Raw genomic sequence first — 19,051 nt, forward strand, 5'->3', positions numbered from 1 at the left:
GTTTTTGCACATGTACTCCAGGGTTGGGTGATTTTTCTGGGGATGGGGGCGTTGCCCAATTATGGATGCTCCCTAATCACCTGGTGCTTCAAGGGATGCATCAGTTTTTTAATTTTAGGTTACCTGTAAAAACGGTAGCTTATCGGGGGGAATTGTTAGGTTTATTCTTTATTAGTCATGTGTATTACATGTTTTTATTTTCACAAATATGGGAATGATAATGAGTTTTTATGTAAACTACTTTTTTTAATAATAGGATTGAGGCCAGTGAGATATATTTAGGCATCGCCGTTGGCATAACACTGACTAGTTATCGTTTTTTAAATTACTAAATAGTTTCCCTTTATCTCACCTAACCAGAACTCATTCAAATAAAGCCTAGATTCAAAGGTAGTAACATATAAGGTTATGCAGAGATGACCACATTCTCAGTAAAGGTTGGAATCACTGAATAGGATGAGCTTGAAAAAGCTGAACCAACCCTTTTAGGTTTTCTTTGTATTTTTAGAAGCTTTGAGGAGAAAAAGACTTGCATCTGTGTGCCATGTTAGGATCTGCTTGACCACTGTGTGATCATTAACCCTGTCTGTGTACTGAACTGGCTCACAGCATTGACCTCAGTCAAGCTAATAAAGGAAATCAGACCAGGGAAAAGGTTTATAATTCCCTGCTTTAAACTTATGACAAGAAAGTTGGACAATAATTTAATGGCAAAGAACTGATCTAAATGTAATCGATCATTGAGACTGTTGTTATTGCTGGACCAGTACACTCAGCACAGCCTCAGGTTTAACACCCTCACTGGACTGAAACTGCATATTGAGAATAAACAGTTGCTTGTTAAGGATCAAGAATGAAAGATGACCAAAAAACGGTTAAGGTCGAAGTCCTGCTTGTTTTCGTGGCAATGCTGGATTTGTTGGAATTACAATATTGCTTCTTTGCCCGGTTACTCTCAACTGTGATAACTTTGAACCTGGACCAGGAACATAGAGTGCAACACTTTAGCTGTTCAAACATGTGATGCAATGTTGTGGGAAAATTCCACTCCGGCTCTCTTAAATTCAGTTCATTATCTATAAACCACTGATGAAATATTTCATCTTGATAGTGAGGCAGGTTCAGTTCATACTAAAGAGTGTTTTCTTCACTTTTAGGTAGGATTGGAGAGAGTCTATACAGGAGTCAAGGAGTCCTGAGTTTCAGTCATTTCCCCCCTTTGCCCATACCTTGACTCTTTCACAATGGGTTGAATGTACACTGTAAGGCCTCAGCCAATCAGCTCAGCAGTGAAACCACCTGATGTCTGAACTATGACTTGTGTCGTCTTCTTTCTGTCTGTTCAGTGCAGTACGATGATCTGATTTTGGATTTCTGGAAGGCTTTAAGGCATCTCTTAGAGAGTTTCTATACTATAGGGAGCTCTCATAGAAAGCCCTTCAGCTACAGGCTTCAAACTCTGATTCGAAGTCATGTCTGTACTCAAAATCCTGTGCTTATTGCTCATCACATGTTACCTCAGTGAGGGGATGAAAATTAGGGGAAGCAGAGCTAGTAAGTATTGATCTATCAATGTGGTGTATGTTTTTTTTTTTTTAATTGATAAGTTGAAAATCCAAGACAGAATATACTTATGATTTATGTTTGTACTGGAAGATGGTCTTATTTAATCCTGATTATGCATTTCATATTGTTTTGTGTTCTTAAAACTGTGAAATGTATGTACATTTTTAATTTTAACTTAACTATAAATGATAAATGCAGTTAATGATCCTGATTATCCTAAAACCAAATCGATTCAAAGAGGGGTATTTGAGAGTTATACTTTGACATCAACTTCCAGATTGTTAAAAGCAAAAGTTTTATTTAGGGTTTTTCTCAGATTTTACAATTTTGGGAATTCTGTAGCTTTGACAAAGACTTTTATTATCTGTATGGCCCATCTGACACATACTGCCTCATAGTTTAAACCGCCAATATGGTTAAAAATATGAATAATAAAGCCGAGCAGGATTGTACTATATATACAATTTTTCTCGGTAATCCTCACATGTGGTCCCTATGATTGGACTGTAAACACTGTGTTATTTATGTGATGTTCGTGGAGCTCCTGGCTTGACACCGATCCATCTGTGTCCTTACATATTCATGCCAAAATGTGGAAATCAAAGTAAACAATCTGTATACTACAAAGGTCTGAATTTCAATGTTTTTATGTGTGTTCTCTCTCTCTCTCTCTCTCTCACTGAGTATAAAAGTCTCTGCTTACAAGGTATTTTAGTTAACTTTAGATGTGACTCAAAAAGGCACTAAATTCTGTAACTCCTCTGTGAATAACAGAAGAGTTACAGCCAACAGTTTTCACTATGAGGGATTTTTACTCTTCTCTTATAAAAGACAGACTGCTGGTTTTACACTTAAAGCAGTTGTTAGGGGAAATATTTTGACTAGATTAACGTAATTAGAGCCGTCTCATTTTGCTGAGTCATCTACACTTGTCCACCAACAAATCTATCCAGCCATAGTCAAAACAAACTGTCTAAAGCAAGCAAACAACTTTGGAGTCTCATCTTATTGCTCCATGTTGGTTGGAGATCAGGGAAAAAATATTTACTGTTTCGTTTCAAATACTATTTAGTTCCAAAAAATTCATACAAACTGAACATTGCTTGTTTTTGTGAACATACTAATATTTGTGATAGGAATAAATCTCTTATACAATTTTCTATGTGTGTGGGTTTTTTTTTTTTTTCCTGAGTGGATTGATGGAGGTTTTATAATACAAGGGGTACATTAATTAAAGTTACATACTACCTTTTTCTATACCATTTTGTGGTGTGAAATGATGTCACAGCACAACGTTAAGTTTCTCCAAACAAAAATCAGCGTAAAAGTAAAGCTTATAACATAATTTCCCCAGGAAAGAAAATGTATTTTGTGGGATTTAAAAAGGAGAACATATTAGTCGTGCTGACTTTTTTTAATTGGTCGTTGGGTAATATGTATTTGATCTGAGTTGATGTTGAGCTTGTGATTAATTATGTATCTATAGTGTATCGTTTATTTTTAATAAACACATTTTGATTTGTAAGCTTATTATAAGAAACTCTGTTTAGTATTTAAAAAGGAATGAAAATGAGCAAACTCCTCCTTGAGCGTCTAAATGGATAAAACGTAAAGTGATACTTTTTTTATTATTCACCTCAAAGTAAAACCAACTTTTGAAAATCCTGAGTTCAGTATAATCAAGCAGAACAAACATAATGAACAGCACTTCTTTTGATTTCTGAGGTGTAACGGCTGCATTGGAGCGGGGCATCCTCGGGGTGAAAGAGCCATATGTCAGCAGCTCAGTTTTTAGGCTGTTTTTGGGAGATGAGGACACCTGCACGCTGGACCCTCTGCAGCTGCACACTCTCGCCTCCTGCGGCTTCAACAGCAGTAATCCCCTCATCATCATCACTCACGGGTGGTCGGTAAGGTCAACCCCTGCTTTCCGTGCACTTCACTGAACACAAAAACTCAAAACTTGACTGCAAAAGAGGAAAATTGTTCATAAGGGATTATGGACAATGATTATTAATATTTGCTCCTTTCAAAAGGACTCTGTTGTTTTACACACTGACAGTTTCTTCATTAGAAAGCAAAATTTATAATCACCCTTGTTTTTTTTTTTTTAAGGTTGATGGTATGATGGAGAGCTGGGTGCTCAGGATGGCCACCATTCTGAAGAGCAACCTTGTAGATGTTAATGTGGTGATCACCGACTGGCTGAGTCTGGCTCATCAACATTATCCCATAGCTGTGCAGGGGACCCGCACTGTGGGGAAAGACATAGCTCATCTGCTGGAATCTCTTCAGGTCACACTCCCTGAGCAATGTGCTTGAACCACATTTACAAACTAATATAATTATAATAAATAAGTGTAACATATTTTGAACAGAGAGAGTACCAGTACCCGGTCAGAAAGGCTCATCTGATCGGATACAGCCTTGGAGCTCACATATCAGGCTTTGCTGGAAGCTTTCTGCAAGGTTCAGATAAGATTGGGAGGATCACTGGTGAGTTTTATTTGTTACTATTTTTCTTCTAACAGATCAAGTCAGTTATTATAAAAGATTGAGAAAAAGAAATGCAAGAATAAAATAAAGTCATAGCATTGCAGAACAATTAAAAATTTTTTTAGGAACTCATCTTTGTTATGGAGAGAGCAAACATCTAGCAGAGGTCAGTAGAAGTTTTAGACGCAGCAATTTGGGATCATTATGGTGGGGATCACCACTAGCTCTAAAAAAGAATTTGTGTAAGAAAAAAAAAAAAAACATTTAAGTGATATGTTTCCAAATGCTGCTAAACTAAAGGAATTTTAATCTGCATTTGATCGTTTCCAGAGCTCAAAATATGAAATAAAAACAGTGACTTTGAAAGTTAGCTTTAATTTTTGTAATTGGTCAGAATCTCTGTTGAAAAAGAAAAACATTCTAATGAGCCACTTTTTTGGCTACAAAAAGGTAGGGCTGCAACTAACAATTATTTTGCAAATCGATCAACCTGTCAATTTTTTTCCCCGATGAATCGATTAATGATCTGATTGCAAAAGGTTCCTTAAAGAAGAATTTTCACGAAATTAAACTATTTGAAACTTAAACTTTTCCACTTGAGAGGTTCTGGGTAGAACACATTGACAGACAATTTTTGTTTTTAATCTTAGATGCAAAATTATTTAAATAATTGCAATAAATCCGATTAATTGTTTCAGCCCTCATTTGGTGCATGCTATGTTCAACAGGAACATGAAGGTTAAATATTTCAGCATTTAGGAGAGGAAGTCTGGAAAAGACTGATCTAATGATGATATTAGAGTTATGTCAGTAATGATTATAGAATAATACATTAACCACACCTAGTTGGGCCAAAGTGCTGTAAAATATACCGTAAGGAACAATAACACACAAAACATTTAAAAGTATTTCACATAGTCATAACAAGTCAACAAAATCAAATCTGCATCAGGTTTGTTTTCTAAGAGATAATTCAGATTTTAATTCATTCATATTTTGATACAGTCCCAGTGTGTCTGAGAAAAACCACTGCAAGTTGAAGAATTTTTACCTCAGATCTGAGCTCCTGTGTGTCCAGCAAAGATTTGACAAATAAAATCCTTTACAATGCAAATCAGTGTTAAAGAATGCGTTGATCCAAGGCATCAAAATGCACATGGATAACAGAAACCTGTATCTACAAGCAGCTAAGAAGATTCAAAGTTTATAATCATATTTTCAGAAATAAAATAGGGCTTTGATGTTTAAAAAAAAAGTCCTGACGGGCTGATTGACAAAATAAGGAAGAGGACAACTGTGAAACAGCTAAAAAATAATTATTTGTCTTAATACCAACCCTCTTTAAGAAAAAAACTTTCCTTTTTATGTATATTAATTATGAATTATTGTAAAATAAATCTGTTTTGGATAAACCTTTTTATTTTTAGAAGTTATAATATTTTTGCTTAAAGCCCTTTTTCTCTCTACATAGGCCTCGATCCGGCAGGGCCGCTATTTGAGGGCATGTCTCCCACAGACAGGCTTTCCCCTGATGATGCAGAATTTGTAGACGCCATCCACACCTTCACCCATGAACGTCTGGGTCTCAGTGTGGGCATCAAGCAAGCTGTGGCACATTATGACTTCTATCCCAACGGAGGAGACTTCCAGCCTGGATGCGACTTTCATAACGTTTATGAACACATCAGTGAATACGGGATTCATGGTACGACGAAACATTTAAAAAAAGACCACTTATGATGTACTTATTGTCTCAGATTCATGAAATGCAAAAGGTTAGATTGTCCACTGTTGTTTCACATTCCAAATGCTAAAGCCTTTATTCCTTTCAACACAATAGTGTTGCTGCAATAAAGAGAAAAACTGCATTTATTTACAGAGTCTTGCAAAAGTATTCACATCTTTCTGACTTTTCAACATGCATATGTTTAGAGCCTGATCTTCAAATATTTGAATAACAGGCCTAAAATTGTACATGGAATAATTTTGTTGTACATGCAAGAGGAATGTACAATAGAATTTTAAGACATGCAAACAGTGTTGGTTCCACTGTAGTAAAATAAGCAGATTGGATGTAATAATCCCAAGTATCAGAGTGGCCGTAAAAGACAGATGAGGTCATGGAGATGGAAGTAGCAGTGATCATTATCTAAAAAATAGAAAATGATGTTACTAAATATCTTTTGTGGCACATCTCACATAGGCAGCCTATCCCTGCCCAAAACAGGAGCAACAGTCAGTTATACAGCAGACAAGAATGAGGAAGCCCTGTAACAATTTAATAAAACATAACAAGGAATGGGGAGGGGGGGAATCACTGTTGCAAGAGTAATGGATGTGCACTTCCACCGTCCCAAATGTCTTTGAAAGCTCTTTTAATATTCTATTACTTATGAAGGTGCCACCATATTTAATTTCAGTCCTTTTTTTTATTTGCTTTATACATTATATAAGGATTGTCTGCATCACTGTTTAGATGTTTTGTTTAAATGTTTTTTTTACTTTATTAATATTATTCTGCTATTGTTATTTCTGGCGGTCCAAATATGATTACATGCACACAGAATCTCTCTTCATCCTTATTGTACCAATATAGTTCCTCCTTTGTGGCCATAATGTGTGCAGATTTTTTTTCGCGAATTTGCACCTAACATTTTGTAGTGCAAAAAATACATAAAAAACTCCAAGTGCAGTTATTTAAATTTTTGAAAGATGCTTTGGGCTTGTTAAATGTGTATATCGGCATATCATCGACCCATAAATCTGTGCAGTTTGGTCATCAGATTATGACCTACACATTGATGATGGTACACGTGCAATGAAGGGTTGCCACATGCTGTCTGCTGAATTGCAAAAGCAAATGACTTTGGGCCTTTTTTTGGAGATCTGCTGTGTACATACTAAAGTTGTTTTAAGAGGGGGCAACCCTCTGCAGATCAGGCCCTTAATTTGATAGATTAACACCAAGCAGTGCATATGCAGAGCAAGATACCACTGCATGATTTGCAGCTTGGACTGTAAGCTGTTAATAAAACAAAAATAAAGAATTTGACTTCCAATAATCAATCTATATCAACTTTTAAGAGACACAGTACTTTTCCGTGATCACTGTTCAAAAGAAACAACACTAAGATGTATTTTAATATTTTAGTATGTGGTTAAAAAAATCTAAAAAATAAAAATAAAAAAAAGCTGTGGAAGGATAACTTAAGCAATCAACTGTATTTTTTTAAATATCTGAATAAGTGGAAAGAACTTGATTCTATTTATCTTTACACATTTAAATAATGCCTTATCTTGATGTGGCACATTTTGTTTAGATTTTTTTAAATTAAAGTCCAAAAGCATATTCTAGAACCAACTTGAATGTATGTGTATTTGGAGCAATTCAGCCAACACAGAGTTCTTGTCAGTCTATATTTAACCATCTGATCCCTTAATTTGTTATTTTCAGTCCATTAAAGTTTAAAAGTGTTTAGCTGCTTTAAAGCTTTTCTGGTTTTCTGCTCTCTATGCTCTCTCATAACATATTAATCCCTTAATTGCTCTTTCCATATCAAAACATTTGTGGTTTGGAAGCCACATCTCGGGCAGCGGTTTATCTTCTCACTTGTTGACAGTTTAATTTTTATGCATTTAATTCCCTGTGGTCAAAGAGACTTGGTTCTGGAAACTGCAGTGCCCCTCAATTGAAAACACATCTGCGTAATTTGACAGGGATAGCCACTTTAAAGCTTGTGTCATCCTTAGCCGTTAACTGGTGACATATGCTACCTTCTGCAGGGTAGCAGAAGGTAAAATTTATCTTCCAAGGGAAGATAAATACTCAAACACAACCAATAAGTTGTTTCATGATCTGGATAGCAAAAAGTGATACATCTCATATTTCTGCTTCCACACAGGCTTTGGGCAGACGGTCAAATGTGCTCATGAGCGCTCTGTCCACCTGTTCATGGACTCTCTGCTGAATAAGGACAAGCAGAGCATGGCCTACAGGTGCAGCGACAACAGTGCTTTCGTCCGCGGGATCTGCTTGGACTGCAGGAAGAACCGCTGCAACACGTTGGGCTACAACATTAAGAAGATCCGCACTGTAAGAAGCAAGAAGCTTTACTTGAAAACAAGATCTCGGATGCCTTACAAACGTGCGTAAGAACCCCTTTATACAAGATGAAAATAAGATGCAATGGCAGACTGGGTCAAACTAATGAACTTTAATTCTACTTCTATAATCATTAACTTACTCTGACCAAAGAGACTGCTTGTTTATATTGTGCCTTAAAAGGGTTTTGATACATTTTGAGGATTTTCATATTTAATCATGTAACCACAAACTCCATCATCTAAATTGGATTTTCTATGACTGAACAAAAACAAAACAGTGCTTAATTGTTACACGGAGTGGAAAATGATGCATGGTTTTCTTTGTCTCTTTTAAATCTTTAAAATGTGAGGTTCATTTGCACTTAGCCCCTAATCTGATACCCTTAAACAAAAACAATTTAGTGCAACCACATTAATTCAAAGTTCATCCGTTTTATATTTAACCTCAGCATAAATACACCTGTTCTGATGATGGATCAGTACCAATTATTTTCTGCAATTACAGCAAATAGTCTTTCGGGGTTTCCCTCTCAGCTTTGCACATATTGCATTGAGACGGACATTTTTGCCCTTCAGGAATGATTCAATAGAGGGCATGTTAACACATCAATGTGTTGCTGCTGATTCTCAAAAACATTTAGGTCTGCTGTTGGACTGGGCCGTTGCAACACTTGTATATGGTTAAACTAAACTATTCCAGTACAGGCTACATATTTAGGGTTGCTCCCCTGCTAAAAAAATGAACATCCACCCGGGTGTAATGTGTTTGGAACGTCTGATAGGTTTTGCTCCTTTTTTAACTTGACCTATCATCTTATCAGCTCTGAGTATCTTCCTTGTACCATTATAGGAAAAGCACTTGCACAGCATGACTATGCCATTACCGTGCTTCATAGTAGGAATGCTATGTTCATATTGATGTTCAGTGACTAATTCTTCTGAAACACATTAACTCCATATTTGCAGTTGACTTGTTGACAGTTTCTCTTCTTTAGCTGCTTTACAGTAACCAAATGGCTTTTCTTTTTAAAGCCCTTCTTTTCTGCCATATCATTCTATGTGGGTGCCAATGTTTTACCATTATGGCATATTCTCTCCATTTTTAGAATATAAATTGTTTTCTGCAACACATTCAAAGTGTAGGGTTTAGATTTATAAACTAATTCTACTTAGAAATTTAGTCACAACTATCTCCGACCTGTCATGTGTTCCTTAGTCTTCATGATACAGGTCGTTTATTAATATTGTCCAATAAATCACTGCGGGATTCACAGAAATAAGGCACATTAGGCCTCCATTAATTAATTAGGTTACTTTTGTTGTATATTGGGGTATGGAAGTAAATTGTACTTGGAAACATGAACATACCATCTTTAAATGTGTTAAATTTTGGAAAAAGCAATTTTTTTTATCACCATCCAATAATACACTACTTTGTGTGGTCACCATATTAAATGTGAAAATGTTTAGGAATTCTGACTGCTTTGGGAAGTCGCTGTGCTTTAAAGAAAATTAACTTGGACTTAGACAAACTTTATTGTCATTTTGTTTGCACAGAGCATATACCAAACAAAATTCTATTGCATACAGCTTACAACAGTGAAACAATGAAATGAACATTACCATTCAGAAAGTGCAGCAGTGATCAGAATGTAAACAGTGCTGGACAGAAAAAAAAAAAACAGTTTAAAAATAATGGTGCCAAAGGCATTAATATGAAAAGGTTCAGTGCAGTGCAAAACAAATATGGTTCAAAATGGTCTGGAACACTTAGGTAACTGATTGCTGTGCTGTTGTACCATCAGAAATTAATACCAATTTGGTTTGTCTGCTTCTCTGCAGTCTATCATTACCAGTTCAGGATCCAATTTGTCAATCAGACAGAGAGAACCAAGCCGTCTCTCACCATCTCCATTCAAGGAACCAGAGATGAGAGTGGAGACCTGATCATCACAATGTGAGTACTATGGCAGCCCCTTTCTGCTTATATCAAATATATAATACAGTCCATAGGCTCTAAGCAGACTGCAGATAAAACAAGTTAACAAGCGAATAAACATGGCCACAAACCAGCTTCTACATAAAGAAAACCATAAATAAAAAGAAAGTGAATTATTCAAAGATGACCTGGGGGATATTTCATAAAACATGCTTATAGATTAAATACTTAAGTTGTCAAACTTCATCATTATACACCTTGTTTGCAGGAATGTGATCAGGAAAAAAAATGAAAAGGCGAAATGTTGCACTCACCAAAATGAACACATTTTCCCTCAGATTTTATTCTTTCAGTAGTAACACCAGCAGTGAGATACCCACCCTGCAACAGCTGAAAATGAAAACTAAGTAGAAAAACCTAATGCTCTGTAAGCTCTGATTAATTCCACTGTCTTTATTTTAACAGGCAACCAAAAGAGTTACCTGTGTCTAACATGTACTTAAATATATTTAATATTTAGACATTTAAGACATTATTAACTGACAAATTAATTCTCATAGTCTGCAAACCCCCTGGAATGTCCTTGCAAACCTCATTCCACTGTTAAAAAAAAAAAATAAATAACTGTAAAGATTACAAAAAAATAAAACTTTAGAACAGCTGTACTTCATTTTTTTAATTTTTGGATACAGGATTTCCTAATGCTATTTTTTAGCTGGTATGCATACACAATAAGATAAACAGCCCCATTAACTGAAAAAAAAAAATGCAGCCGCTTTTGACATTTTCTTAATCATATTTAGTAACTTTATCATAATTATTTTATGTCCTACCCTGCTAACATGTTAACAGAAAATCCAAGCGTTCATGGAGGGGGTTGTTATGGTTAGGCCTACTGTCAAATAAATCAATTAACCATGTGAATTACATTACATGAACACATCTTATTATTTAAGATGATCCGTGACGCTGAATGCATCTTTAGCAACGTGTCCTCTGTCTCGCTGCATGACTAACCCTAACCTGGTCCTCCCTGAATCCATTCTAAAACAGCTCATGTGTGGCTTTATTTCTTATGTTGGATTTCTGAATTCAGTTTTTGTGAAACAGGCCTCCAGTTTATGAGCTAAGACAGTTTTATGAAACATCACTCAGATTTGACTGATAGCAGAGCTGAGTTTATGTTGTGTGCATCAAAGAGCTTAAAAAAAAAACAGTCAGCAGATAATTTCAATATGCAGTCCTGCTTTAGCTATGGATCATCACAGCAAGCTTTTACTCCATGACCACAAAAGAATGATTATACTACACATTTGTCTTGTTATATTATTATTATTATTATTTGCTGGCAGAGATGAAGGGATTTATGGAAACACAACCTTCACCTTCCTTATCACGCTGGACAAAGACCTAGGGGAGCTGATGATGCTCAAGCTGAGGTGGGAGGCGTCTAATCTGTGGAAGAACATGTGGACTCGCATGAAAAACATCTTTCCTTGGGGCAACCAGGGGAGTAAACCTCAGCTGATGTTGGGAAAAATCAGCGTCAAAGCAGGAGAAACACAGGACAGGTACGGCACACTTCATTCTACTACAAGTTCAACACATATATCATTTTTCTGACATAAAACTCAAACGAGTTAAGACAGAAACAATATTTATTTAGGCGTAATTTTGACCTCTGTCATATTCATGTCAGCAGCAATTTATTTTAATTTTGTCATTTTTTTAGCATCAGAATGTACAGATGTGCTAATTTTACTAATTTTATATGTATTTAAAGGCAGTAAATTGACCCCATTGTGGGACAAAAACAGGGATTTTCTATTCTTTTAACACCAGAAATTGTATCTCCAAAAATGTTCAAATTATACTTTTATCTAAAATGTGATGGTTGCAAAAAAGAAATTCTCAGTTTAGCCCCTAAACTATTTTGATTAAATAAAATTGTCTACTTATTGTCTCCATGAAACTGGGCAAACCTCTCAAACATGAAATGTAAACTTTAGCACATATTGCTTCGGAGCCTATGTAAAACAGAAATTACACACCCTATGGGCACCAGTGGTTCCTCTCAACATTAAAGGTGTTCATCTTTACCGTCCAAAATAAGGCAGACAATTTTCTACTTAGTTGTCATGAAACTGCATTTATAATATCTGAAAATAAATATCTGGTGTTGCTGTACTACTCAGGACGCATGGCATGTATTTATAACCCTACTTAATGTAAGCTATTGGTAGTTTGTGTGATGGACCAACACTAATAGCTGCATAACTGGAAATAAAAATCAACCAGCTGTCATCAGAAGGCACCTATAGAAATAACTGTTATAAAGGCCTCAAAGAGCAGGGTAATGAACACACAGCATCATGAAAACCAATGAAGAGGTCAGAAGTTTTAAGTAGAACATCTCCACCTTTAAGCATCATACAGAATACTATCCATCCATCCATTTTCCATCACGCTTGTCCCGAGTGGGGTCACGTGGGGTGCTGGTGCCCATCTCCAGCTGTCTACAGGCGAGAGGCGGGGTACACCCTGGACAGGTCGCCAGTCCATCGCAGGGCAACATAGAGACAAACAACCATTCGGGCAAACATGCACCTTTATTTAGAGAAGCCAATTAACCTAACAGTCATGTTTTTGGACTGTAGGAGGAAGCCAGAGTACCTGGAGAGAACCCATGCATGTGGAGGGAGAACATGCAAACTCCATGCAGAACTCTGGAAATCAAACCCGAAACCTCCTACCTGAAAGGCAGCAAGACTACCGACTGTTCCACTGAGCAGCCCTCGTATAGAATTCTGTCAGTCAATCATTTAAATATGAAGGATTTGAAACAATTTAACTTACCAAGATATGTTTTATACAAAAAAGCTGATAGAAACAAGACATCACTGTTGCAAAGCCTCAATAAGTCCAGTTTGCCCCAAACCATAGAGAGCATTCACCCATGCAGAAAAAGTTATTTTTTTAGACACCCAAAACAGCATGTGTAGTTAAAAGCCAACATCCTGAAGAACCAATCCCCACGCTGAAACATGCAAAATGGCAGAATTGTCCTGTGGTGATGCTTTTACCATGACAGAGAGGCTGGTGAGAGGTGATGGGGAAATTAAATCAAGCTATAATCAAGCAGAAAGAAAACCTGTAACATGTTGCTAAACACTTGACAGAAAAACAAGACGTCAAACCTAACGAACAGCGACAGATAGAGAAGATTGAATGAATTAATTTAGCCATTCAGGTATTTGAATGGCTAAATTTATCCATCTGATGGAAGCAAAATTCTTTCACTCATTTTTGTCCTTTAAAACATTTTGAAAGAGATCCACTTTGAGAGTATAATTTTTTTTAAACTTTATGTTGTTCAATAACAAAGTCCTAATACAATGTGCATTACCGTCTTGCAAAAAGTGTAAATAAGGGGAGAAGGTATGATTGCATAACAATGTAGTTTGAAAATTATTTCCAATAGTTCAAAAAAGTATTTTAAGCCCATTTGCACCAAAACCCTCCCATAGAATTTAACATAACCTTTCCTTTGATTAGAATAGTTCAGTGCCTGATGTTTGGTGGTATTACTAATTAATTGCAATTCATGACAGTCAGCCATGAGGATAATCATTACTCAAATAAAAGGGAATAAAACATAACTTTCTAATACATGCATGGTGTTGTCAAATGTTATAATGATCTGATCTTTATACATTGGTTTTGCTGCATTTGCAGGAAGAGAGAAAAGCACCCTATCATTAAAGGGTTTTGTCGCCATCTAGTGGACAGTTCAATTTACACATCTGAAAATCTGAGCCTGCAGTTTAACCAAACTCTTTATTTTTGTTGTAGGACGTCATTTTGTGCCATGAATAATGATGGACAACAAATTGAAGTTTCTCAAGATAAAGTGTTTGTGCGCTGCAAGAAAGAAGATCCAACGCTCCGCAGAAGAAAGAACAATAGAAAGGTTGAAATGAATTAAAATGTTCAAGAGACTAATTGTGGTAATGCTCTCTATTGCAACCTTTTCATGGGGGTTTTATCCAAACTAAGAATTTGTAAAATACAAAAACTGTAAAAAACGAAAAGTATTGGAAAGAAATTACTATGTTTGTCGTAAAAGTTAAAAACAAACACCTGCAACTGTTCACAATAAAACTGTGATCATTGATGGGCTTAAATTATTAAAGTACATCTTTCAGCTTACAAAACCGAGGTGTTTCTTGTCAAATTTTCAGATTAAATCTTAATTTAAAACCACAAACTAAACTGCAAGTCCCTTTGATATCTACTTTAGAAGATACCAATATGTTAGTTGTTATTTTTGTCAAATTATTAATCAGCAATATAAGTATAATTACATCCAGGGCTGTTTCATAAAGGACTAACATGCTCTGAGTAGAAAGTATCTCCTCTGGCTGAACCTACTGAATCATGTCATAACCAGGGTTGTCAGATCCAGAGAAGGTGTAACTAACCCAGAGGTAAGCATGAGCATATAAGAAGTCCTAATCAATAGAATGCAGTAAAACCATTCGGTATTGGAGAGAAGAAGCCTTGAAGAGACAATTTCTCATCAAAAAGATTGGAAATCTTAATGATGGCATATGAAGAAAATCAACACATTAACACAAATAAAAGCTTCATATCAAGAGGTAAACCTTGTTGCATCAATTATTAGCAGACATGCTGTTGAAACGTAAATATTTTTTTCCTTTCCCTGAAGGTCCCTCTGTAATAGCTGCATGGTATTTATGACATATGTGGACGTGTAAAATCAAAGTTAGTCCAAATAGTATACCTGTTAGGGATTCTACCCTAAGTCACATGTTCAAATAGGCTATTGTATATGTAATAGTAGAGAATAAATCACCCATCTTGCTAATGCACTTTTCCTATAATATTAAAGAAAAAAGAATAACTAGTTGATAAGTGGTTGTTCCTTCAATTCCACCCAACATTAGACCAATCTCATCTTTTCCTTTAGGTCCTCATTATTTCTACTGGTCTACTTTTTCTCTCCATCCTTACAGTGGAATAAAAATTGTGTGTTATGGTTTAAATATACATCAAAACAGTCAAATCATGTGTAAAAAGATTTAAAAAACAAACCGCCTAGTCCCCTAGGGGCCCTAAAAACTGGCTTGACCCTGTCAGCTAGTCCAAACCCTGAGAATTCATGTGCAGAGGAAGAGAATTTGAAATCTAAAAATGTAATATCAGCTAAATCAGTGCCTTCACTTACATCTGGAATTCTGTAGCATTTTATGTATATATTGTGCATCTCTGAGATAAGGAACCCTAATCAAATGATAACATTCCTGAAAGCACAGCATGAGAGATTTTTTTGGTCAGATTTTATACAAAAAAGGTGAAGTTGACATAAAATAAAATGCAGCACACATAATCTGCCCTTGTGTCATATGAGTGACCGAGAAAAATTGACTGTGACAAATAGATTACAGACTTTTCCTGAGGTGGATTTCTGGACTCTTTACTCTTAACACTTCAAGACACTTTCCTAGTGCCAGGCCTCAGTTAACAATTAGGACAGACCCAGCATCAGTTCATTAAACCCTGCAACTACGTAGGGTTGGTTCACGGAGTATGTAGCACCGTAGCAACATAACACATGGTAACGACTACCTGAATTCTTTATATTGGATACCAAGGTTATGCAGATACTTACCCAATAACTAAGTCAGGGTTGTTGTTTTTTTTTTTTTAATCCCTGCTTTGTGAAAAAGACCCCAAATATCAGATCTATGCTCTTATGTTTTTCTTATATGCATTTCAGGAACCAGTTAGGGTCAGAAGTTACCATCCACAAAAATGTCAGCTTAGGGCCCTTCAATTACTATTTATTTTTAAAGGTATTTTTTTTTATTGTTGTGCAACTTGAGTTATTTGTAAGGATAAGAAATAAGTGGTGGAAAAAAAAATCTGATTTATTTACTTTTCTTTATTTCACAGCGTAAAAAATATACACACACCTTCAATAACACATCTTGTGTAGACAGCTCCTGGTATAATTCTGCATGGATATTTGAACATTCTTTCAAAAGTTGTAGAGTTTGCTAAAACTGTTAGCTTCCAAGACCTTGCCTGCTTTATTCATTCCCAAAACATTTTTCAATAGTTTGGTGTCACCTTTTTGTAAGAATAAGTAGTTTGGTCCAGGTTTTAAACAAGAAGCTGCAATTTAAATGTGAAGTTTAAGAATTTAGAGGTTGCTCTCCTCTTTTATCCACATTTCGCTATGCAACATTTATAGAAAGTTTAGCAGTCAGTGTATGATAAACTCTCACAGTAAACACAGAAATCAGGTTGAAAATGTTAACAGAGGTAAAAGCTTCACAAGTGATTTAATAGGTCTGCATATTATTACTGGAACACAGACACCCGCCCATCTGTGCTGATCTGTGAACACTTCTCTAATTTGAAGACCATGAATACAGTATATTGGCACAGTATATATTATCTCTATCACTGACAGACCAATAAAAAGTCCTTTTTTTCAGTTCTAATTTATTACAGTAAATTGATGTGGTTTGAGCAAAAAAGGCCAAAGCGGGCAAACAATAAACAAAAAGAACAAACAGAAACGTGGTATAAAAACACAAGAGGCATTAAAATCTATTATAGAGGTTCTGAGTTCTACTTTTTTAGCGTATGCATTCACCTCACAAATAAACATATATCCCAAAGCATAGACCCCCTGATGACCGCCTATATCATACTGCTTTGATTAGAACATAAAAAATTAAAATAAAATAAAAAAACCACACCCATAAATTTTATTAGAAAAAAAAAAAACACCCTCAGCACCAAAATCAAAATGGTTATTTGTCTACTTGAAAGCTTTTCTTCAGTAACTGTGCTGCTGTTTGGACTACTAGATAGCTCTGATGAGGCCAGCTTCATCACCGATGAGCTCTGATACTCTGCATAGATAGATTAGTGAGAAGCTGACACTTTGCATACAGAAAGACAAACTTTGGTTTGCAGCACCATACCTTATAGCAAAGGTTTTAATCCAGATCCCCACCTTAAATCAAGAACTTTTACCTGATACATTTGTATCTCTAATCGAAAATTCTGAATTTCAATGCCCTTATTAATGTCTTGAAAGGTGATAGTGACATTTGGACTTGGGTTTTAAAAGTCAAGAGAATCTGTAAATCTATAGGTTTCCTAATCAAAAAGCTAGTTCAAATTTTAGTCATGCTGCTTAACAAAGGCACTTTTAAAGCAGATGCCAAGATGGCGCAGAAAAGCACAATAAAACTTCTCAGTGGAAAACCCAGAGTAAATCAAAAAGACCATTAGCAGAAGACATAGTGATTGTTCTCTCATAAGATCATTAAGAGCAGCAGTAGAGCAAATAAAAACTAGACCCCTCCCTCAGTAAGACTCAGATCTTCCACGTATACAGTCACCTGCAATAAATTTCACTAAAATAAAAACCTCCACTTACATTCAAACCAACATAGTTCTTTCACAGGCTGTTGAGGCTGAGCGCTGAACCTACTGGTTTCAGATGGTTATATTTGGGCCTTTTCCTTAAAAGCTGTCCAGTTTGCTAGAGAATGAGTCAAGGCGTGGTACAATCTATCAAATAAAAATGAGGCTTTGGTTCTGTGCACAAAAGCAAAACCACCTCACAGATGTTTAAACTCTGCCTCTTTGGGTTAGAGGTGACTCCATAATTTCACAAGAATCAGTCAGAAGTCTTCTCATGCAACCTGTCTTGGACATCATACCAGTGTAAAATATAGAATTCACCCTGAAACATGCATGCATCCATTCTTACACTGGAGCCATATTCATATAGTAATCCTGAGAAAGTGAATTAGAACAGTAGACAACCTTGACCCTTAAGAAATTACTTTTCCTCTGAAATAAGTGGGAAACACTTACCTCATGCAATTAAGATGTTTGCCTAAAAAAAGTATCAAAGGTTGTTCTGAAAGTATTTGGTTTGAAAACAAATCATCCAACATTAATGTCAACAGAATAGTTTTAACTATAAGCTAGAACTGATGTACTGACATTAAGCTGCCGTCGTACTGATGGGGGGGATCTCAGAGAAGAGGTGCAGACTGGGGAAAAAAAAAAGCAAGGCCACACTCACAAAACCACATTTCTCTCATCCATTCTAATAAAATATCAGGAAATAAATTTTCAAAGACAAAAAAAAGAAAGATTAGAAAGGCCAAATGGAAAAACCAAACATGCAAACTTCCCCAGGTCTGTTGTTGAAAGATTTGTTTCTTATAAAAGCTTTGTGAACCATTATTAATATGGCTCTGGGGGTAGAGGTGGGGAAAGTCTGCCGCCCCAACAATAAAACATCTTCAGTTCAAAAGTCTTTTAAATTTACATTACACGGTAAAGGTAACTCTTTGGAGTAAAGTGCTCCTGTTGTAGGCACTAAGAACAAAGGCAAAGAGCAGAGCAGCATCTTAGTGCCTGCACTGTCTCATCGGGACCTGTTCTTGATTGTGATGCTGAGCGGGGCGCCGTTCTTGGCCACGAGGAGCTCTGTTTCTTCTCAGAGTGCCTGAAAGATATTTATATCTCAGTGTCAATATATATGGATTTAACAGCAAAATGTGAAACAGCAAACATGTAGCAGAAGTATTTTGGCAAAAAATTGACTCTTATAATCAGAAGCTTAATCTAAACATTAAAGTCGCAAACTTTTTTGGCACCCCTAGCAAAGTGCCTTAAATTATATTGTTGCAATTTGCTATATTGTTTGCTAAAAATGTACAGCAGGAGAAACGTCCTCCACTGAGAATTATTTTTAATGAGCCCACAATTAAAATGATTTTGTGGCTTCTCCAAATTAGTTTCTTGAAAGCTCAACTTTACAAAGGATTTGTTATTTTTTATTTTTTTTGGTTCTTATGGAATAAATGAGTTTTGAGTATTGACTGA

At 35.9% G+C, this 19,051-nt stretch overlaps 2 protein-coding genes across 2 annotated transcripts in view; one reads left to right on the top strand and one right to left on the bottom strand.

Annotated features, from left to right (window-relative positions):
• The first annotated feature begins 1,307 nt into the window (after positions 1-1,307).
• On the top strand, positions 1,308-14,314 carry lipca (lipase, hepatic a). Its single transcript, XM_038303467.1, has 9 exons — positions 1,308-1,554; positions 3,292-3,476; positions 3,682-3,861; positions 3,945-4,062; positions 5,534-5,767; positions 7,965-8,207; positions 10,009-10,123; positions 11,458-11,676; positions 13,958-14,314. The coding sequence occupies exons 1-9, from the start codon at positions 1,473-1,475 to the stop codon at positions 14,088-14,090; spliced, it is 1,509 nt and encodes a 502-aa protein (XP_038159395.1). The 5' UTR covers positions 1,308-1,472; the 3' UTR covers positions 14,091-14,314.
• A 3,008-nt stretch (positions 14,315-17,322) lies between these two features.
• adam10a (ADAM metallopeptidase domain 10a) overlaps positions 17,323-19,051 on the bottom strand; it is a 28,513-nt gene continuing 26,784 nt past the window's right edge. The window contains exon 16 of the mRNA XM_038303484.1: positions 17,323-18,671. Within this exon, the coding sequence (XP_038159412.1) occupies positions 18,574-18,671 (98 nt within the window). The 3' untranslated portion in view covers positions 17,323-18,573. The remainder of the gene's footprint in view (positions 18,672-19,051) is intronic.

The sequence above is a fragment of the Cyprinodon tularosa genome, unplaced genomic scaffold (assembly GCF_016077235.1).
Source record: "Cyprinodon tularosa strain WSP-4 unplaced genomic scaffold, ASM1607723v1 ctg510, whole genome shotgun sequence".
Classification (NCBI taxonomy): domain Eukaryota; kingdom Metazoa; phylum Chordata; class Actinopteri; order Cyprinodontiformes; family Cyprinodontidae; genus Cyprinodon; species Cyprinodon tularosa.

Coding starts and splice junctions, on each gene's coding strand:
- lipca (XM_038303467.1), top strand. CDS start 1,473: ATGTCTGTACTCAAAATCCTGTGCTTATTGCTCATCACATGTTACCTC. Junction 10,124..11,457: donor GGAGACCTGATCATCACAAT/GTGAGTACTATG, acceptor ATTTGCTGGCAG/AGATGAAGGGATTTATGGAA. Junction 11,677..13,957: donor GCAGGAGAAACACAGGACAG/GTACGGCACACT, acceptor TTTTTGTTGTAG/GACGTCATTTTGTGCCATGA.